Source organism: Sciurus vulgaris (assembly GCF_902686455.1).
Source record: "Sciurus vulgaris genome assembly, chromosome: 6".
In the NCBI taxonomy this organism is placed as follows: Eukaryota; Metazoa; Chordata; class Mammalia; order Rodentia; family Sciuridae; genus Sciurus; species Sciurus vulgaris.
In genome coordinates this window covers 126,017,844-126,040,808 of record NC_136466.1, presented here as the reverse complement: position 1 = coordinate 126,040,808, position 22,965 = coordinate 126,017,844, and the positions used below count along the sequence as shown (strand labels likewise).

Genomic DNA, 22,965 nt, shown 5'->3' with positions numbered 1-22,965 from the left:
AGGCAGGAAGATTGCAAATAGAACAGCATCAGCAGTTTAGCTAGCAACCCTGTCTCAAAAAGGACTGGGTTGTGGATGTGGCTTAGTGGTAGAGTGTTTACCTAGTATGCATGAGGCCATGGGTTCAATCCCCAGTACCACAAAATAGGGCTGGGGGTGTGACTCAGTGGTACCATGCCCCTTGTTTCAGTCCCCAGTACCCCCACACACAAAAAGTCCATGATTTAGTGTAAAAGATGAGAAAGACTGCATTGTTGATTTGATTGGGGAGGCACACAGTTTTCAAAGTGCAGTTGTGGGGTGTTGAAGAGTGTAAATGAGAGACTGTTGGAAATGTAATGGGAGAAGTAAGGTAATAGAAATGGAAGGTATAATAATGTCTTTCTACCCCTGGCCTCCCTAGAAGACAAGTAAGGTATACCTTCGCTTCTTCCTGTTGATAATATTGTTGGGGTAAAATAACTGCTAAGCCATTATTTTGGAGAGTAATAATTTGTGGTTTAAAATATTTGATGTGAATTTTCCTCTCAATGCAAACAACCCATTTTCTCTTATCTTAAGTAGTGATAGTCTTTATAGTTTTAAATTTATGTCAACTTCAGGATTTAGGACCTTAACCTATAAAGCTTAATACAAATAAATAGTAGAAAAGTTGAATTATTGGATCAGTTTTCTGGTGGATTAAGTGTAGTCCTGATGGGAAATTAATTTAACTGTCCGTCTCGAGGATCTATTTAAATTTTGTTATTGGTGGACAGTGTAGTGTTGCCTCTTTTTTGTTTGTTTAGTGTCCCCCCTCCCCCAATGTTCAAAGCATGTTGTCCATAGATGGAAAGGATTTGTCTCATTTTATAATAATGCTTAACTGATTCAGATCATAATTTGGCATGGGGAGAGAATACAAGAGTGGCTCAGTCCTTTCAAAGTTTTCAACCTGAGCAGAGGAAGCTGATGGGAAGTTAAAATTTTATACTATAGAACAGATTTCAGCTAGTTAATGGCTATGAAAGTATGGGGAATGGAATTGGGAGGATATGTATGAAGTAATAAGCTGTTCAGAGTAATATTAGGGCTTCCTTTATTTAATCTAGTTTGTGGTGGAAAGGGTTAGAAAGAGTAGTATTTGGTCACAGTTTTAAGAGATGTAAATGTTATGCAAGATGGCTTAACTAAGATAAAAGAGATTTTATACCATTCTCTTGGGCCAACTGAGCAGTAAATGAAGCGACAGAATAAAGAGAACAAGTTGTACGGTGGTTGATCCTGGGTTAGAGCTGGATAACTAAGAGGGTGATGGTAATCTTAAAATAACTGTGCAAATATAGGCAGAAATTTGAGTATATAACTCATGTTGGGCCTGAAGGTTCTAGCAGTTGGAGGACTCTTGTTGATTATTGTTCTTGCACACAAAAACAAGGATTATTGTTTGCATCATCTTAACTTTATAATAGCTGAAATTCACTGGCTACTTACTAGTATATCTAAGACTGAGAATCAGCAAGGTTGAATTATGTGAAGTAATGACTAAGACCTGGAATTTTTATTTTTTTATTGAAGTATTATTAGTAGTCATACTAACCCAACCCATTATATTTTGTTCAAAGATGTATGAACATGAAAAAATTATCCTGTCATACCAATTTGTTTTAGAATCTGAGTGAAGTCATACAAAACATTGGGATATTTATATTTTGTAGGATCCAGAGATACAGATAGCATGAATTATTTCTTCTTTATTCCTTTTATTTTCTTCTATCAATGAGAAAGGAGGTAGAAGTTTATTTTTAACTTTTAACTTTTTTATTTTGAATATTTCTGTGTAAATACATGGTTATTCCAGTTTGGAGGAATGTTAATATTTATTGGTGACCTGCTAAGTTGAAATTAGATGATGATGGTATTGGAAGACTGTAGGATTGTGGCCATGTAGATTTTCTAAACTAGCTTGCTTGGGACTTACAGCATTGTTTAGTACTAGGTTAACCTGGGCAATTTCATAACTTGTCTCAGAAAGAAAGAAAAAGAAAAAAGAAGTGGAATTTATTATTCAGTAAGAGAAAGGCTTAGCTTGTATACCTAAATATTTCCAAATTCAGATTTTCAAGTTAAGAGTAGGCCTTCATAGCATTGTCTGTAACTAATATATTAACAGAAATCTTTTTGTCATTTAAAACTTCAGGTACTCAGCCCAGATTCTTTATGGAATTAATTCAGAAGTAGGTTTAGGAAAAGAAGAGAACGGAGAAGAACAGTTTCAAAACGCTTGTTATTCCCCAACATCCTTGGCATTACCTGATTGATAGTCAAGTAAATTTGATTGGCCAAGCAGTTAGCTCCTCTACTCTCTACCTTTATGAGTACTTTAAAATTAGATTTATAGGTAATCTGTTGTCTGAATTGACAAAAGTTGAGTTGCAGAGATGGTTATTTGACTACTTCACTTAAGGAGTTTGGGCAAGTGGGTGGTTCCTTATGGTTTTATAGATAAAACTTATCTGTTTATGCTCCTAATAGCAATAGACAAAGATTATATCATTAGATTGTGTCTTTTTCATTTTTGCTTGTTTGATGGACAGGAAATACTACTTGTTCTAATTTGCATTTTCTTTTTTCTAATTTTTTCACTTTTTTTCCAATCTGCATTTTCTTTATTACTAAAGAAACTAGGTATGTTTTCATTTGATTTTTATGTTATTTGAGAATTGCTTTTTGTATTATTCATTTTTTTTTCCTCTTTGGTTGTCCTTATTTGTTTGACTTATACAGCTCATGTATGTTTATTTTGTTTCAAAATTTTGTGTTGAGAATATTTTTCTCAAAATAATGTACATCAGCTTTATTTTTATATCTTATCAAGGTTTTTCAAGTCGCGTTTTTAATAGTTTCTGCATTTTAGATCTTGTTTAAGAAGACCTTCCTCAGGACTATGAAAATATTCTGTATTTTCCTTGCTATAACAGTGTTGTTTCAGACTTTTTTTTTTAAACGCTGGGGTTGAACTCCAGGTCTTGTGAGTTCTCAGCACATATTCACTACTGAGCTACTTTTGTACCCTCCTCCTGATGTTCTTTATTTCATAGAATTTACTTTAATGGACATATATGAAAGAGAGTTCCAGTTTTACTTTTCTTCTTTCTGGTATATGATCTCATTTCCCCCCATCGATTTAAAATGCTATTGTTATCACAATAAGTAAATTTCTGGTTATATATTCCTACAAGTAGTACATATTATTTCTTTTGATTTCATTTTAAATTTTTTTTTTTTTTTTTTTTTTTTTTTGTGATGTTAGATGAGTGCTCTACCATTGAGCTGCATCCCCTAGCAATATATTTTATCTGGCAAATTGTCCATCACCTCATGCACCTTTTTTTTCTTCAAAAAATTTTTTGGGGAACCCTCCCCCTGCCAATCCATACTGAGGATTGAATCCAAGGGTGCTTAACTGTTGAGCCTTATCCCACTCCTTTTTTTTTTATATATATATATATATATATATATATATTTTTTTTTTTTTTTTTTTTCGGTGCTGATGATCGAACCCAGGGCCTTGTGCATGCAAGGCAAGCACTCTACCGACTGAGTTATCTCCCCAGCCCCTATATATATTTTTTAAATTTTGAGATAGGGTCTCCCTAAGTTGTTTAGGGGGCCTAAGTTGTGCTGAGGATGGCTTTGAACCTGTGATTCTCCTGCCTCAGCTTTGAGAGCTTTTGGGATTACAGACAAGTGCCACCTTGCCTCATTTTGGGGGCAATTCTTACAAATTTTTCCTACGTGAGGGTCAAAATTTAATAAATTATTGGGTGTTTTGATTGTGATTATCAGATTAGTAGATAATTGGGATATTGGTACTAAATAACAACCATTTTAAATAACTGGGTCATCTATGTGTTGCCAATTTTTTGTAATAGTTATTGCACATTTTTTCCTTTTAGTCCTTTTTTTAAAAAACATTTTTGTTTTGTGTGAAGAGCCCAGAAATAAATCTAGGGAACTTACAATTGAAATTTCACCTTAGTTCTTCTCTGATGCAGTAGGAAACCTTGAGTTAAACATTTAAAGTTTTTGGAAATGTTAAGTTGGAGTATTACAACGTTCTCGAATTACACTTAACTCTTATAAGCATTTTTATCTTCATGTTTGTAATTTCTTTTAGTCATCATTGAATTTTGAGAAACATTCTGAAAATTTTTCATGGACGGAAAATCGTTATGATGTGAATCGTCGAAGACACAACTCTTCGGATGGCTTTGATTCTGGTATTGGACGTTCTAATGGAGGTAAAATTTGCTGAGAAAAAAATAAGGATAATTTTCATAGTTTTTAAAGGATGCTTTGATTGCTATTCTTTTAAGCATAACTATGTTTGAATTTATATTACTTTACTGTTACCAAATGAAGGTAATTTTGGAAGGAAAGAAAAAAATGGATGGCGTACGCATGGCAGAAATGGTACTGAAAACATAAATCATCGAGGAGGATACCATGGTGGAAATTCCCGTTCTCGTAGCAGTATTTTCCATTCTGGAAAAAGCCAAGGACTACATGAAAACAACATACCTGACAATGAAACCGGAAGGAAGGAAGATAAAAGAGAACGCAAACAGTTTGAGGCTGAGGATTTTGTAAGTTTCTTGTTATTTTAATATAAAGGAAGTTTCTGCAAGTGTCTTTTTAGCATCAAGACACGCTTATGTTTTAGTAGTATAAGTCATTTTCTGTAGGGATCACACTTGACAAGCATTTGTCCAATTACTTTGTAAGCCATAACATTTTGCAATGGGTTTTTTGTTAACCCCCCATTCCCAAACAATTACTGTTCTCCCCAGCCCTTTCATGTGGCTTTTAAAAGCATTTGGTGTATTTATGTCAGCTTTTATTCCTTGTAGAAGGTTGAACAATTTCCCTTAGAATAGTAGCTGAGCTTAATGAATTTCTTGCAAGTGCAATGTAACATTATATTTAAGAAGCTTATCAAACTTTTGGAAACCAAATGTAACCAGTACTTTTTATTTATTGACTGAGAACTAGGACTTGCTACCCATATCAGTCTGGTCTCCAGTAAGTGGGCTCGAGTGATCCTTCTGCCTCAGCCTCTTGAGTGGCTGGGCCTAAAAGAGCTACTGTGACTGACTGCAGTACATTTATTTAGATTTTTGCTTTTGATTTTTATTGCTTTGTTTGTTTGTTTTTGATGCCGGGCATTGAACCCAGAGCCTCTTGCTTAACCACTAAACCACATTCCCAGCTTTTATTTTTTATTTTGGGACAGGTCTCACAAGTTGCTCAAGACCTGGCCAAATTGCTGAGGCTAGCTTTAAATTTGCAATCCTCTTGCCTCAGCCCGGAGTCACTGGATTACAAGCAGGAACCACCACACCTGGCTTATCTATTTATTTTTAACAAATATTTTTGAAAGTTTCTTTGCAGTGTTGGGGCTCAAACCTAGAACCTTCCCCTTATCAGGCAAGCAATCTACCATTGAGCTACATCTCCAGCCCTAGGGTTTGGCTTTTAAACACTTGATTATTTAAATACAACTCTTAAGCTAATCCCAGGAGAGCTTTCATGTTTTGGAGCTATTTCTTCCTGAGTTCAAGGTTTTTTTTGTTTTTTTTTTTTTTTGTTTGTTTGTGGTAAGGGAGGGAAGACATTGTTTTTCTAGGTCAGATGTGATTAAGAATGTTGACTCCGGGGCTGGGGAGATAGCTCTGCTGGTAGAGTGCTTGCCTCGCAAGCACAAGGCCCTGAGTTTGATCCCCAGTACCACAAAAAAAAAAAAAAAAGAATGAGAATGTTGACTCCATCATAGTCTCCCCCCCCCATTCCTAAATCTAACCACTTGGCACCTCCAGTGTCCTCAGGTTACAGAAAAGAATGATCTAGTGTGCAGTTCTGCTTATCTTGTTCTTATAATTCATTCCTAATAATTTAAATATTTTCTATTAGTAGAGACATGCCCTTTATATTTTTTATATATTTGTTGTTAATTCTTATTCATTATATATTTGACTCTATGAGGCAGTTGCTGGTCTTTTTTTTTTTTATTGTAAACAAGTGGGATACATGTTGTTTCTCTGTACATGGAGTAAAGGCGTACCATTTGTGTAATCATAAATTTACATAGGGTAATATTGTTTGATTCATTGTTATTTTTTCCTTCCTCCCACCAGTCTTTTGAGTTGCTTGTCTTGATACAAAAAATATATAATAAGACAAGCAGAGTCCCCACTTTCAACATAAAAAGTAAAAGTAATTCATATTTTAGAGAGGAAATAAGTATGTGAGTACTTTGGGAAGTTGAGAGGGTCTTCTTTAAGGAATTTGTATTTTAATCTGGAACTTGATGGGGAAAGGAATAAACTTTGTAAGTAGGAGAAGGGGGGTTGTAGCTCAGTGATGGAACGTATGAGACTCTCGGTTTAAACACAAGCGTACCCCAACCCCAATAATAAATAAATAGAGACTGAGGGAATAAGGGAAGAGCTAGAACAAAGGATTTTAGTTTGTAAAAAAAAAAACAAAAAAACGATTCCAGTTATTAGATCTTGAATGGATTTTAGTGGTAGAAGGAAGACTAAAAAGAGGTTAGGGGCTGGGGAGATACCTCAGTTGGTAGAGTGCTTGCCTTGTAAGCACAAGGCCCTGGGTTTGATCCCCAGCACCCCCACCCCCCAAAAATAAATAAATAAATAAATAAAAGAGAGAGTTTAAAAAATGAAGACTTCAGCTAGCCAGCTGAGATAAATGAATGCAAATGATTTGAGGGTTGTCATTGGAAGTAGTTTAGACAGAGGGCTTTAAACAAGGAAGGAATTTGGTAGATTGGATCTAGGGCAGGGGAGTGATAAGGGAAAAGAAGACTGAAAGATCACTTTTAATATGAAATCCATGTCTCTCCATTTGAGTAGTTATTTTTTCCGATAATCACCATAAAACTGAATTTTTATAGACAAACTGGCAAGTGGTACTCTGTTAGTTTTGTGAGGGTTAAATGAGTGAGTAGATGAATCAAAGAGAACAACACATAGTAAACACTTGATAAAAACTAGTTGTTGCTATTGTTATTACCCCTCCACTTTCACCCCCAAGGTGGTTATTTGTTATTATAATCCTAGACTTTTAATATAGATAGTGTAATTTCTAATTATGTATTTAATAGTATACTTAAGACAAACACATCGATCCACCAATAAAGTCTTAACTGTATTGTTTGTATCTATGGAGGAATGAATCTTACTGCTGTGATATATTCTCTTATTTATTTATTTGATATATTCTCTTGAGGCTTCACAGTAATGTTAGTTCAGTGCTAATTATTTAATTTGGGTGATTACAGTGATTATAGTTGGATTAATCTTACTTATGTATTAAGTGTTTTCTTTAAATAAGGTAGGCTGTGTTGCTAGGTAATATGAAGATCACAATACTGAAAGTTTTAAATTCTAGATGTCTAAGATTAGTGTTAAAACTGGGCTCAGTGGAGTACACCTGTAATCCTAGTGGCTGAGGAGGCTGAGGCAGGAGAATCTAAAGTTTGAGGCCAACCTTAGCAGTTTAACAAGACTATCAGCACCTTATTGAGATCCTTTCTAAAAATAGAAAAAGGACTGGGGATGGAACTCAGTGGTAAAGTGCCCCTGAGTTCAGTCCCCAGTACCAAATAAATAAGTAAGTAAGTAAATAAATAAAAGATTAGCTTTAGAGTACCCATTCAGTGCTCATCTCTTTTCTTGTTAAGGATCCAGAGCACCACTTGTTGAAATAAAAATTTACATCTTCTTTTGAGGATGACTGTATTCACTAAAACAATCCCGTGATAAAAATGGAATTGGGAAATAATCTGATTTTTCTCTTATGTGATCTCAATTTTATGTTGAGTAGTAATTAAATCTGAGATTGCAGTGACCATATTCTTTTGTTAATGGTAATTTCAAAGTAAGACTTACCAGTTATTAGCCATTAATGGTTAAGAGTTATGAAATTGCTTTTGAGAAGGATTTCTTTTTTAAATGGGAGATGTTTGATTACTTAAAATTTTTTTTTTAATTTAAATTTTCTTCTAGCCATCTTTAAATCCTGAATACGAGAGAGAACCAAATCAGAATAAATCTTTAGCTGCAGGTGTATGGGGTAAGTGCCTTTTGATCTATCTTTTGAGGGGTACAGAATGTTGGTATTTTTGGGTTTCCCTTTCTTTTCTTTCCTTTTTTAAAAAAATTAACAGATTAGAATAAAACTTTGTTTTAAATACTTGTTTTTGATGGGCTAACTACAAAAAGGCAACACTTTTAAAAAGAGATTTTGGGTAGAAGAAAAGTTTGATTTGAAATAGTTGATTTGCACTTAGCACCAGTAAGTATACTCAGTTCGATTAAGGTTTTGGATATAATTGTTGAGTTAATCTAATTTTGAGCACAGTGTAATAATGATAAACAAAAAAAGTTAGTTTAAGCTTTTAGTTTATCATAGTTGAAAACTTAGTTAACTGGAAAGATAAGTACTTGTGATTATAGTTTGTCATGAAATTAATCTTTATGAAAATGGTTTATACATAGTATTAAAAAATCTAAATTTGTGTAACTTTTCTCTTTGAAATTATTTGCCTTTTTGATTTTCAAAGTTTAATGAGAGTTTCTGGTAGTAATTCCCTTTTCTTTAAAACTACAGAGTTTAATTTGATAGCATCTTACAGAAGAGTAAACTGCACTCATAGTACAAATTAGACAGCTTTTAAAAAATTCAAGTGAAGTTTAAAATAATGGAAAATTTTATAATAAAAATTTTTATCAGATTTGACATCTGAAAAATAAATTTAATTATTTGATACAAATTCCAAGTGCTGTGTCCACTTTGGAACTTGTGCACATGTTCTTTGTATTTTTCTATTGAATATTAATAACTTATTAAAACAAAAGGATTGTGGCTTATGATAGCATACTCCTCCTAACAATAAAGGCATTATTTTAAACTTTGCCACTTCCTGTGCTGTTCTTAATTGTATTTATGGGGTGAAATTCTGAGGAATTATTTTGTTTTCTTTTATCTCCCTCTTTACTTAAGGGCTTTTTGAGGGTGGGGGTGGGGGTGGTCAGCCACTTTTGTTAGAACCATGTGAATGGCATTGTTTTTTCTGTATTGCAAATTAGTATTTCTACCACTCTCCCCAGGCCTACACGCCCAGACACACACATACCCAACCAAAAAAATCTCCCAAGCTCCTCTCTTAGGTATGTTTCCTTATTATTCAGTTTTTCTGGGAACAGATGATTGCTTAAGAATATAGAACCACCTGAAAGGTGTTAAATAGAATCTCTAAGAAATTAGGAATAATTTGGATTTTATTAGACTGAAAGTAAATTAAAAAGTCAAGAATGTCAGAGAGCATTTGTCATATAAAACTACCTGTAGATACTATTGGTTCTGATCCTTGATTGACTTAATTTTAGAAATGATTTAAAGGCAAAGAAATCTTTGGAAAATAACGAAACTAAACTGTATTAATATAAGGATTTTGGTTCTGTTTCAGGGTTGATCTAAGAATTTTAAGTACTAGTTGAAAAGATGTTTAAATGGAAGGTGTACTTTATATGTGTTTAGGTAAACTAAAAAATGTGTCTGCATTTATAAAAAGAAAAAGAAAAATGGTTAATTATGGCATGGTTAATTGTTAAATTCCCAGTAATTCCCATAAGAATACAATGAAACTTTTCATTGTATCACACTTCACTATTCCTCTCTCACTTTCCCCCTGGGTTCCCAAGTATTGTTTTCCTCATTGCAACATTTAGAATAGCTATGTTCCTGAGGAAGACGAGAGAATTTTAGGAAAGACTTCAATAGAACTATTCTAGTGCCACTTCCTTCCAGGTAAGTAAAAATTTACTAATGAAAATGTAATCTATATAAAAAGAAAAAATGATTTATTCCTGAAACTATGATTTATATATAGCAAAAATTGGTAGATTCTGAACATAGTATCACAATTTAAAAACAAACAAAAAACCTCGAGGGAAAGTAAGTCACTTAAAATAAAATTAACATTAATTTTAATTATATTTAGAACTCAGTTGGTTTTATTGGAAATATCTTCATGCAGCTTATACTTGTGACTTTGTAGTGTTTTGTCTTAAAACCAGGACCACAACTGTTTGGTACATAGAATAATAGTTATTAAAAATAATCTGTCTCCATGATTTTAATAATTTAAGACTAAAACAGGAATTCAGGATTCCTTAGTGTGTTCCTCAGAATTTAAAAATGATTGTGTTGTTCACTTATTTGGGGAGTGAGAAAGAGAAAGTGTGATGTGTGTTTAATTATTTGTATGCAATTTGAAATGCAATTAGTGACTTTTGACTTGTAAATTTTCCTAATTTTATTGGCTGTTTTTATGTCAGAGTGACCCAGTATTCAGCAATATATCTTTGGCAGAATTTTAAGATATTTGCTTAAGATATTAAAGTAATGAAAAATTTCAGTCACTAGTAATTAACTTAGTAATGAACATAGTCTTGATTCAGTTCATAATGTGTATTCCTTGATAATTTGATAAACTTGCTTGAATGTTGCTTTTATTTGACATACTACTTAGGAGCATAAAAGTTCCCTATTTTGTTGTTGTTGCTTCTATTCAAAGCAAATTGTTGACCAGTTCATAAAGATGGATTGGTGGTTGTCCCCCCCATCCCCCAAATTGTAAATAATACTAGCCAGACTCACTCAAGTAGAGTGAGTACCTTGCATTAAACAAGGTAGATAGTCATGAAAAACAGTGAGGTTGTTTTTAAGAAGTTCAATAATAGAGCTAAACAAGGGGGGTGTGGCTGGGGAGATAGCTTAGTTGGTAGAGCGCTTGCCTTGCAAGCACAAGGCCCTGGGTACAATCCTCAGCACTGCAAAAAGAAAAAAGAAAAGGAAAAAAAAAAAAAAAAAAAAAGGAATACTCTTTGAAGGTATTGTGCTGATGGATCATTTTGTTTATATATTGAAATGATCCCATTTTCCATGTCTTTCTCATGCAAACAGTTAAAATTATAACATTGGAAGAAGGAAAAGGTAATACAGTACATGTTCAGAGGTTGAGAAAGAAAAGAATAGGGTGAAAGTAGACAATTCACATACGTTTTACTTGCTCAAGTTAGAAATATCACTTGTTTATCTTGTTTACATTTTCATGGCATATTTTCCTAAGCCTGTTCTTTGAGTACTGTTGGGAACCTTTTTTAAAGGAAAAGTTACTGTGTTGGTTGCTATTGACACAATTAGTGAAATTTCTTTGATTAAAACTTTCATAGTCCTGTGAACCAAAACAGATTAATTAATTAAAAGAACTAGGAGCTTCAGTATTTTTAAGTATCTTTTAAAATAATCTTGGCTGGGGTTGTGACTCAGTGGTAATGTGCTTGCCTAGCACATGTGTGAGGCGCTGGGTTTGATCCTTAGCACCTCATAAAAATAAAATAAAGGCATTGTGTCCATCTACAACTATAAGCAAACAAAAACCAAATAATCTTATACCTGGGCATTGTGGCTACTCTGGAGACCAGCATGAGAACCTGTCTCATAACAAAATGAAAATGGCAGGGAAAGTAGCTCTGTGACATAGTACCATTCGGTTCAATTCCCAGTACTGCACCTGCACCCCCCATCCCCCACCCGGGAAAAAGATTGTTAAGCACGTAATTTTTCTATACTAAAATTTGTATTCACATTAGGAGTTTAATTGCTTGGTACAGATCCTCTGAATCTGATAGATGGAGATTGTCTTATACAACCGTTTTCTTCAAATTAATTTGAAATATTACTAATTCAGAATAATTATTTACCTTTCACTTGCTTGTGTGCATTTGTTTACAGATTAAATTTACCTCTTGTGTTAAGAGAGAAGTCTAAAATAATAACTGTCTTCAATGTGATAGTGGTGACCCTGACTTTACTTGGTAGTGCACACTTAGAAGTCTCTTATCCAGACTATTCAGTATAGTATTTTTGGTTGAGAATGGTAAACATCGTTAAATATGTGGCATGGTAATGTCTTAGTTTGCATTTTCACCAGTAATGTAGTGGTTAAGAACACTGGTTTGGAATCAGGTAGATAAAGTTCTAATGTTAGATGTTTTACTTATTGGTTATTTAGATTTTGGATATATAATTAAATTTCTGTGAGATGATGATTACAGTAATGAGAAAAAATATTGTTAAAATTAATTTGTCTACTATTTAATACCGTTTTCAGGTTACAAGTGTTTAGTAAATGTCAGCTAATTATTTTGTTCAAGTGCAGTAAATGGAAGGAGATTCTAAATGGGATTATTAAAAGGCAAAAATGAAATTTTTGGATTTTCAGCCAAAGAAAGAAGTACTTAATGTAGTGATTGAATCAGAATCTTTGTGTACATAGTAGGTAGCTTGCAGAGAGTATAAAGAAAGAAAAGAAGTTGAAGAATTGAGAAATCAGCTTTCAATTATCTGTGACCAATTTGCTTTTTATTATATGTAGCAGTATTCTAATTGTTTTCTGAAGAATGGGATCACTTTTCTTCCCTTTGATGTCCTTTAAGGAATAAAATTAATGCTTCTATTTGTAGATATGGGGAGAGCATGAATAAGAAGACAAAAAGTCACTCATTATCAGATAAAAGTTATTTTTGAGGCTAGAGGAAAATAATGATTTGAAAATCCAACACTTAAATTTACCTTCAAATTTTTTTTATTTTTATTAAAAACAAATGGGATACATCTTGTTCCTCTGTAATGAAGTAGAGGCATACCATTTGTGTAATCATACATTTACGTAGGGTAATAGTTTTTGACTCATTTTGTTATTTTTTCCCCTTCTCCCCCACCACCTTCAAGTTTTTTTTTAACTTAAAATTGAGTATGACAATACTCAATACTTGCTTACAAGGTCATTTATTTTCTAATTTTTTGTGTAAGTGTTAAGGTCTTTTCAATAATAAAAGACTAAAGCACTTTAAGTCCTCTTATGTTTATCATTTGACAAAGCAGACTTTGGATAATATTTGAATTGAAAAGGTTAAGTCCTGCTGGGTGTGAATGGCACACATCTGTAATTCTTAACTGCTTGGGAGGCATGGCAGGAGAAACGAAGTTCAAGGCCAGCCTTGAGCACCTATCCAGATCTTGTCTCAAAATAAAATTTAAACAGAAGGCTAGATATGTAGCTCAGTAGTAGAGAGCCCTTGAGTTCAATACCCAATATTAACAAAAATAAAAATAAAATAAACCTTTAACACCTTGAAATTCTGTTCCAAAAACAGCTTATGGAGATAATCTCTGAATAGATAGAAAATAATAAATCATAAAATGCAAATTAAAAAATATTTTCTCCCTTCCATTAGTTATAGGCAATTATTACTATTAAGAACACTTATTTTTATGTGAGGTGTTAGGTTATTCACAGTAGTTAATTTACAACATAGATTGATCCCCCCCCCCCCCTTTCATTTTTCTTTACTCTTAAATGTTAGCCTAAAACTTTTGGGAAAAAAAAATTTGAATTGTAACTATATTGAAAAAAGTATATGGCTTCTATTTCTTTGTAATTATTTAAATATTAAACATTATGCAGTGACTCTTGAACTATTATTACCATTTTATAGATGAATGATTAAGTAACATGCAAAGTTGTTCAGCTAATAAGGTTGGAACTATAGTATTCAAATTTGGATGAATCATTTGCAAAAAGCATAATAACCTGAGCTATGATGTTTAAATATGAATGCTTAATAAGCTCAACAGTTTAGTGTTTGCTTCTCTTACCTCTCAATCACTATCTTCCTTCAGGTACCTCTTTCATCTCTTACTTTGCCACCTACTCTTCTGTGAGTGATTTCTTAGGCTTCACCTTTCTTCTTTATAGGACATTCCATCATTCTTTGCACTGAGGACTTCAATGAAGAAACAGTAAGACTATTTCTTGCTCCAAGGAATCCAATTTTAGGAAAGGTGAAGTCTCTAGTCAGAAATGATTTGAGGCTTGACAGTAATATTTGTTTGCTTATCTACCTTCCATCTCTTCTGTCTCCCTAGTTTAAATCATTGATTGCATATGTATAAAGATAAGATTTTTTATTTCTTCTATCTTTAACCTTCCACTTGGGATCATTTTCTTTCTGTGTAAAACATTCTTTGGAATAGGATCTTCTCTTGGTGCATTATTTGATTTTATTTATCTGAAAATTTCTTTTCTGCTCTCTACCATATTTGGCATATCAAACAGTCAATCATTGAGAATCTGCAGGGAAGAATGAATTGCTTATCTGTTAATTCCTTTGTGCGCATTCTAGGCTGAAGCTTTCCCTTTATATCTCCTTCTAGAAATGATCCCAGTCCTATTCTATACTGTTCTATTTGACTTCCTTCCCCTTTATAAGGGAAGGAAGATATACTTGTGTGCTTTGCCACATTGAAATAGAAATCTATAATGTTTAAATTTATTTAATTGTAGTGTATGAAAAGAATAGCCTGTGTTTCAGCACCTGGATTCCTCTGAGATGGGACCTTGCAAACACATTACTTGTGGTGTTTTCTAAGCATCAGTTGTTCCTCAGATTCTTGGGCTTTATCTAATTGAGATTTTATGTTCTAAGATTTTTTTTTCGTATTTTATTGTTAATTAATTTCAAGACAGTTTTTTTTTTTTTTTTTTTTTTTTGAAGGGTTGTACTCAGGATTGAACCCAGGGGTGAATTACCATTGATTGCTCCCCACTCCTTTTTATTTATTATTTTAAGTTTTGAGTCAAGGTCTTGCTAAGTTGTTCAGGTGGGCCTCGAACTTATGATCCTCTTGCCTTAGTCTCCCAAATGGCAGTTTTACCAAGTGTGTGCCACTGTGCCGAGCCAAGAGCCTTTTAAAAAATACTCTATTCATGCTGTCATCATGAATTTACCATAAGTTGATCATTGGAAAATTTAGATTTCGTATGTTACTAGTGTTCATTGTTCTGTTTGATACCTTTTTTTGTTTGTTTTTGTTTTATTACTTCATTGTGTAAATCTTCAGAAAAGTTATACACATTGGTGGTAATACTTTTCTGAGTCTTTGTGTGCTTGAAGAGTTTTTTTTTTTTTAAACTCTTTAGTAGGTAGCCAAGGAGTTAGACTGATTGCCCTAGTATATCAGCAAGAACTAAGTTTTTGGAAAAACGAACCTTTCGTCAGTTTATTCTAAGCTCTTATTCTCTTCAGAATGGCAATAGGTGAAGAATGATACTAACCTTTTCTTTTAGAGAGCTGGAAACATCACATGAAAATGAGATTCCCTCAAGGTGTTCTTGTATAGTTATGGTGAGATGATCTAGTAGGATGTTTGGTATAGTTTTAGGGGACATTAGTACCACAGGTGTCTACCTAGCTCAACAGTTCATACGATATCCTTATTTAATATGTGGAGCTACTTTTAATTTAGATTTTCTGTGATTTCCATCTAAGTTGATTCTTCTAAATTTTCCAACTATGAAACTGATGACTTTCAGAATTTTCTGAGGGAAGAAAGACATACTTTACACAATAAATGTGAACATGTATATATGTAACACCTGTTTGACTACACATACAAATTGATTAAACTCTAGGAATAGTGTTTCATGAACTCTAGGAATAGTGTTTCATGCTTCTAAACCAGTGGAAGTCTTGAAAAGAGCCTACAGTTAGCAGTTACTCCTTTTAGTATCTTCAGAAAACATGGTTGAGTTGATTGCCCTTGAAGTCACATGGTGCCTTGTGTTTAGTTAGATGGTTAGTAAATATTTGAACGAATTAGTATTATGAAAATAGAATTATTTTTTTTAATACTTATTTTAACTAATTTAATCCAATATTTAGAAGTACAGGGCGTGTTAGTCCTTGCTTACTGATAATTTTATAAGTGAAATGAATGAAAAAGGAATTAAATTTCAATCTCTTCAAAATGAATAAGGGGAAAAATGTATTTTATATTCTACATGTTAACAGTCATTAGGATGAAATTTGCATTTTTAATAAGTTAATAAAAATGTTAGAATTTCATCTTGTTTTCCAGTTCTGTGTAGCTTAATTCATCTGTATTATTTGACATTGATCAATTCTTGCTGTATTCTGTGGGATTGTTTTAGCTTATTTCTTAAACTGGTATATATTTATTTAGCATAATAATTTTACCCAGGAAGCATCTGCTGTTAGTATTGTTTTAAAAATATAATCAAGCCTTGGAATATACTATTCTTAGGTGGATTTATTTTAATCTAAATTTGAAACTGTGTGTAACTCTTGTTTGTGCTTTATTTATGCAGAGTATCCTCCGAATCCTAAGTCTAGAGCTCCAAGGATGCTGGTCATTAAGAAAGGTAATTCAAAAGACTTACAGCTATCTGGATTCCCTGTAGTAGGAAATCTTCAGTCACAGCCAGTTAAGAATGGAACTGGTCCAAGTGTTTATAAAGGCTTAGTCCCTAAACCTGCTGCTCCACCTACAAAAGTAAGTTCAAAATTGTTACACATGCAAATTTTGAGTTGTTATCAGTTTAATTATTTTGGGGGAAATATTAGAAGCATTATATTACAGTGTGGGGTGTTCATAGGCTGCTAACAGACTTCTGCATGGAAAGGATTGGCCCACTGTTTACTATAAATTTTAATGTCTTGTGTGTGTGTCTCCTTGTGTTTTTGTTATTTTTAGTAGTGAAGGACATTTATGAGTTTTGTTATGCTTGTGGTACTTTTGATATATTTGCTTATAATATATATGTAAGTTTGTGCGTGTATGTATATATTTACTTGGTTTCTCAGTTTTAGGTTTTTGAACCTCATGATTTGAAAAATTCTCTGTTTTTGGATTAAACTTTGAAAAAGTGAATTAATTAGATGTTTTTAATCTAAATATCAATTTGAATTTAGTTGTAGAAAAAGGAACAGAGAACTATGTAGGAATGATAAAGTAATACACAAAAAAATTTCTAAGAGCCAAATGTAATTATCTTTATTGTGTTCATTCTATTTTCCTTTATTTTCTGTATCCTGTTTTTGATAACCATTAATGTTTGTTGTTTTATAGCCTACACAATGGAAAAGCCAAACTAAAGAAAATAAGGTTGGAACTTCTTTTCCTCATGAATCTACATATGGTGTTGGCAACTTTAATGCTTTTAAATCAACTGCCAAGAATTTTAGTCCATCGACAAATTCAGTGAAAGAGGTAATGTCATTAAAAATCATTACGAGGAATGTAAATTTCTTTTTTTGTTGTTGAGATGCGTTTTCCTTGTGTTGCCAAGTCTGGTCTGAAACTCCTGGGCTAAGGTGATCCTTATGTTTCAGCCTCTCAGACTACAGGCATTTGCTATCATGCCCAGCTGCTCAATTATTATAATAATACTGAGTAAAATGCACAGATTATTCAGATACTTCCTCTTCTTGCTAACTACTTTGTAGTCTGAAAAGGTAGGAATATAATAAACCCACTGGATGTGTCAGCACATTCCTGTAATACCAGTGGTTCGGGAGGCTGAAGCAGGAGAATCTCGAGTTCACAGCCAACTTCAGCACATTGTGAGGCCCTAAGCAACTCAGTGAGACCCTGTCTGTAAATAAAATACAAACAAGGGCTGGGAATGTTGCTCAGTGGTTAAGTACCCCAAATTCAATCCCAGTACCAAAAAGAAGAAAAAAGTTAAATGAAAAATTCCAAACATCCTTGGCAGTTGAGAAAATAATATAGTGAAGTCTCTGTATATCCATTTGCTAGAAAAAGCTTTTTTAAAGAAAATAATAATGAAGATTGTAAATTTATTTGGTGTTTGTAATAGTTATAGGGTTTAACCTTGATTGATAATGAGAATTTGTGCCATCATCCTGTTTAGGAATGATAGACATTTTATTTGTATTAACACCAAGGCAGGGAGAAAGAAAGAGGTAAAGGTGGTAATTTTTCTTGCACTGAAATTGAGTATCTGGTAGCTCAAGTATATCTCCCCCACCCCCAGCTTCCATTTGACTAGGTTTTTGAAACTTCTAGACCAGGGAGTTCCCTCAAGAACCCAAGGATACTTGACATACATTGTTATACCTGAAATTGCTTTGGGTGCCATATTGGAAAGTCATAGATCCCACATATCGTTTCTTTTTTGTGTTCTCATAGAATTTTTGAGCTGTAAGGACTAGCATGCCTAACTAGCTTATTGTACTTAGATTAATTATGATATATATACAAGAATGCCAACAGTTAGCATTTTATGGTCTATTTTCATGGCTAAAAAAAGTCTGTCACTTGCAGTTCTAATATTTTACTTTCTCTGTTGTATTCTATGAAAACCAAAAAACCAGAAACAGAAGGACTCAAGTTAATATCCATTTTTCATTTTTCCTCCCTGTTCTCTCACAAAAGTTTGTTAAATCTAACCTGATAAATTTTGTGTGTGATCATTAAGTAGGTCCTTTTGAAGCTGTTATTCAAACCTTAGAATTCTGGAACATAGCTTAAAAAACTACTCTTCTGTGTATTATAGAAATATTTAAACAATTCCAGGATACATTTATAAAATAATATTTAAACTCCTTATTTAGTATCATAGTTGTGCATATTCCAGGCCTTCATTATCTTTGGGTAAGAAAATTCTTTTGTTGACTTACCAAATGGGAAAGAAAAATTCTGTAGGGACTAAGAAAAGTAGATGTTGAAAGATGTTAAACCAGTTCTGCATTGTGAATAAAGGTAAAAACACTATGATATTTGTGAATTTTATATTGGCATTAGTTCTCTGGTTATATATTTATCAGTGTTTCTGAATTTCCTCTTAGTGTAATCGTTCAAATTCCTCTTCACCTGTTGACAAACTTAATCAGCAGCCTCGTCTAACCAAACTGACACGAATGCGCACTGATAAGAAGAGTGAATTTTTGAAAGCATTGAAAAGGGACAGAGTAGAAGAAGAACATGAAGATGAAAGCCATGCTGGCTCAGAGAAGGTACTTGAATTTGCAAAACTCGATTTTATGTTAACATGTTAACCCTGCCCATGGCTTCTCACTTAATGCAAAACCAGGCCTAGTCACGTAGGCAGGAAGGAGAGATAAGGGGGGAGAGAACTGGAGAACAAAAGAGAATTTAACCTATAAAAGATGTAGGGTGTGCTCACTTCTTGGGACTTTTAGAACATCAGCCATGGCCCCCTTCTTCCTGCCAGGAGAAGTCTGTATTATTACCTTTAAATAAAACCTGCTTAGTATGCTTAAAAAAATGTTAAAATATGTGGGCCAATATTTAGGAACTTGGAATAAATTCTAATAGATTTTCAACTTAGAAAATGAAGGCCTACCTAACCATTTGCACAAGAAATGGCTTCTAAAGTAGGTTTTTCTCATTGTGTATTTTTCATTTTCTAAGCAAAAAAATTTTAATTCCTGTTTAGGTATTTTTCTTCTTCTCTGCTCTCTCCCTCATTCTTTTGGTTTTGCTTTTGTTGAATAAATATGAATACTTAGGGCCAGAAAGTTTTAGTATCCTTTCATTTTAGTTTTCCAATCATACGAGGATGTCTTCTAAATTTAATGATTCTAAGTACCACATTTATGTATTCTAAATGGGAATCGACCCAGGATCTGTTAAAAAGTTCTTAGTAACTATATTCTTTAGAATTATTTTTTTGATCCTCCCAAATTAGGATGAAGACTCATTTAATTTGCATAACAGCAATAGTACTCACCAAGAAAGGGATATAAACAGAAATTTTGATGAAAATGAAATTCCACAAGAGAATGGCAATGCCTCAGTGATTTCCCAACAGATCATTCGGTCTTCAACCTTTCCACAAACTGATGTTCTTTCCAGTTCACTTGAGGCAGAACACAGGTTAGTTTTTATTTTTACTTTTTTCTCTGGCATTTTTAATATAAGGTTTTGATATACAGAACTTTTGTGTAATTGATTTTTTGTGATGCTAACGATTGAACACTGGTTGTTGTACATACTGGGCACTTTATCACTGAGCCAAACTCCAGTCCCTAATTTATTTTTTAACATGTTTATTATATGTGATTTATATATGGTAAATTTCCCCTTCTAATTGTACAGATAAATTTGGTCTGTTTGGAGCTGTGCGACCGCTAATATGATCCAATCTTAGAACATTTCCATTATCCCTGAAAGCCATGCCCATTTGTATTTATTCCTCGTTTTTATACTCTGTCCTTCATAATCAGTAATTTTTTTCTAACAGTATATTCCTTTCATGAATATTTTGTATAAGTGGACTCAAAATATGTGGTCTGCTGCATCTGACTTCTCGGACTAAGCATATTGTTTTCAAGGTTCATTTGTATTTCAGCATGTTACCTTCTTATTGTTGAGTAGTACACTGTGAATGTACCAGTTTTTGTCCATCAGTTAATGGATATCAGTGTCTGCTTTGACTGTCATGGATAGTGTTGCTCTGAACATTCATGTACAAGTTTTTGTGTGAATATTCCTTTATTTCTTTTGAGTATATACTTAGGAGTTGCGTTCTTGACATAAGGTAACTGTGTCATTTTGTATCCTCATCGACAATACACGAAGTTCCAGTTTCTCCAACAATTGATACCATCGTCTTCATTTATAAAAGTTCTAGTGGGTTTGAAGTGGTTATCTTTTTGTGATTTTTACTGTGCATTTTCTTGATGCACAGTAACAGTATTGAGCAACTTTTGATGTGTTTGCTTCTTACGTGTTGTCTTTGTGTGAAACACTTATTCAAATACCTTGCCTGTTTTTTTTTCTTATCTTTTTTTTCTTTCTTTTTTTCTTTTTGCGGTGCTGGGGATTGAACCCAGGGCCTTGGGCTTGTGAGGCGAGCACTCTACCAACTGAGCTATCTCACAGCCCTTGCCTGTTTTAAATTGTGTTCTTTTACTAAGTTTTGAGAGCTCTTTATGTGTTATGTGCATGAGCCTCTTACATATATGACTTGACAGTATCTTCTCCCATTCTGAGTTGTCTTTTCACTTTATTAATGGTGCCTTTTTTGAGGTTTGATTAAAGTTCAGTTTATGCATTTTTCTTGTATCTTTTATGCAAATGTTGGTGTGGTCAAGGCAGGTGAAGGCCAGATTTATTTTCCATGTGGATATCCATTTGCCCCAATAGGTGATTTACTTTTTATTGCCAACTCCTAGGTGCTTTGTTTCCATTTTTATCATTTTAACATTTTAAAATAGTAACTGCTTAAAATGGTTTATTGTTAGAATTGAAGGGTATTCAAAAAAGAATTTTCATCCCCCCTTCATAATTTTATATAATTAAGAGCAAATATTTTACAGAGGCATTGTACCTTTACTATTTTAATGAAACAACAACCACATGGTTCAGCATTAAAACATGAAGGATTTGTGGAACTCTGCTCAGTTCTTCTTCAGTTCTTCCTCTCACCTCATTTTTTGGCACTTGGAATCAAACTCTACAACTGAGCTACATCCCTAGCCCTTTTTATGTTTGAAGTGGGGGGAAAAAGGTACGAAAGTCCATAAGCAGCTAACACATGACAGGTGCAAGTTGAAAGATGAGTAAGTATAAATGATATTAACAGAAATACATAAGGAATACAATTTAAAAAACAAATCATCAGACCAGTATAAGACCAGTGACCTTGTATGAAGGAGAAACTTGTTGTTTACGTTTGTCCAGCTAGAGAAAAATGGTGTTTCCTGTCATTGTTTTCTTAGCTCCATTTGCCTAAGGTGGAAGTATTTTCTTTAAAAAGTAGAAAAGAGTATAACCTTATGGTCTTTCTTTTTTTTTTTAACTTATTTAGATCCTGGTTTAGAACTTACATTATTGTAGGACTTAATGACTCTTTGTGTGTTGGGGAATGATTGGCATACACCTAAGAGGTGATATCAATAGAAGTATAAATCATAAAATCCAAGACAGGTCAAACTGTTTCACACTTTGTTTTCAAAGTAGAAAAACTAATGAGTAGGCCACAAGACATTCGATTATGGTGGAATTGGAAAAAGGGGGAAGACTATCTTTATTTTTAGTGGTGTAATTAGGAAAATTTTCTTCAGGTCTCCCCTTTTGCAAGTTTCTAGCCTACAGAACCTTTGACACCAAAGGTTAAACAAAGAGTTCGTTCTTATTTTACTGTCCAAGATAGTTTATAAATAGTTTATCTGATCTATTTCTTAATTTTCAGAAAGATACTCAAAGTGAAACACAAATGCTCTTTCAGGGAATCTTGGGTGTTTTATATAATGGATAATGGATCATGTGTATTTGTACCTATTATAGATCTAGAAACTTAATTATCTTCCTTCCTTTTAGGTTGTTAAAAGAGATGGGCTGGCAGGAAGACAGTGAAAATGATGAAACGTGTGCTCCCTTAACTGAGGATGAAATGAGAGAATTCCAAGTTATTAGTGAACAGGTAAGAAAAACCAAATCATTCAAGTTGTTGGTTTTTTGTTTTGTTTTTGGTACTAGGGATTGAGCCCAGGGGTACTTTACTGTTGAGACAAACCCCCTAGTGCTGGGTGGGACTGGACCTTTTAACATTTTTATTTAGAGACCAGGGTGTTACCTCAGCCTCTGGGATTACACCTACCATGTCTGGCTTTTAAGTTCACTTTTAAAATGGCCTTTTTAAAATTAGGATTGCATAATTTTTGAGTAAGCATTGGGGTGCTGGATAACAGTTTTGTTTATAAATTGATTAAGATACCACATTTAGGTCAGAATTATCTTTGCTTTAAACCAATCTTCAAATAGTTAGAAATGAATAGAAACGATATTATCTATGATTCATCATATTCCAGGCTTTTTAATTTGGTGGTGGATTTGGTTTGTTTCAGGGTGGTTAAGTCTTTGTGGCTTCCTAAGTAACTTCACCTTTGATCCTTTTCCTTGCCCAAGAATATTTCAAACTCTAAAAACGATCTTATATGTTTGAATAGTTTTCCTTTTTGAAAAAGAGTATTAGGAAATGTT

The 22,965-nt window shown here is 33.3% G+C and overlaps 1 protein-coding gene across 3 annotated transcripts in view; it reads left to right on the top strand.

Moving 5' to 3' along the window:
• GPBP1 (GC-rich promoter binding protein 1) overlaps positions 1-22,965 on the top strand; it is a 61,982-nt gene that overhangs the window by 34,071 nt on the left and 4,946 nt on the right. For 2 of the 3 annotated variants that reach the window (XM_079145280.1, XM_079145281.1), the window contains 9 exons: positions 4,160-4,283; positions 4,405-4,628; positions 8,070-8,136; positions 9,174-9,233; positions 16,301-16,485; positions 17,062-17,202; positions 18,804-18,971; positions 19,667-19,854; positions 22,303-22,405. In XM_079145280.1, the coding sequence (XP_079001406.1) occupies positions 4,160-4,283; positions 4,405-4,628; positions 8,070-8,136; positions 9,174-9,233; positions 16,301-16,485; positions 17,062-17,202; positions 18,804-18,971; positions 19,667-19,854; positions 22,303-22,405 (1,260 nt within the window). The remainder of the gene's footprint in view (positions 1-4,159; positions 4,284-4,404; positions 4,629-8,069; positions 8,137-9,173; positions 9,234-16,300; positions 16,486-17,061; positions 17,203-18,803; positions 18,972-19,666; positions 19,855-22,302; positions 22,406-22,965) is intronic. The other variant, XM_079145282.1, reaches the window with a different exon arrangement.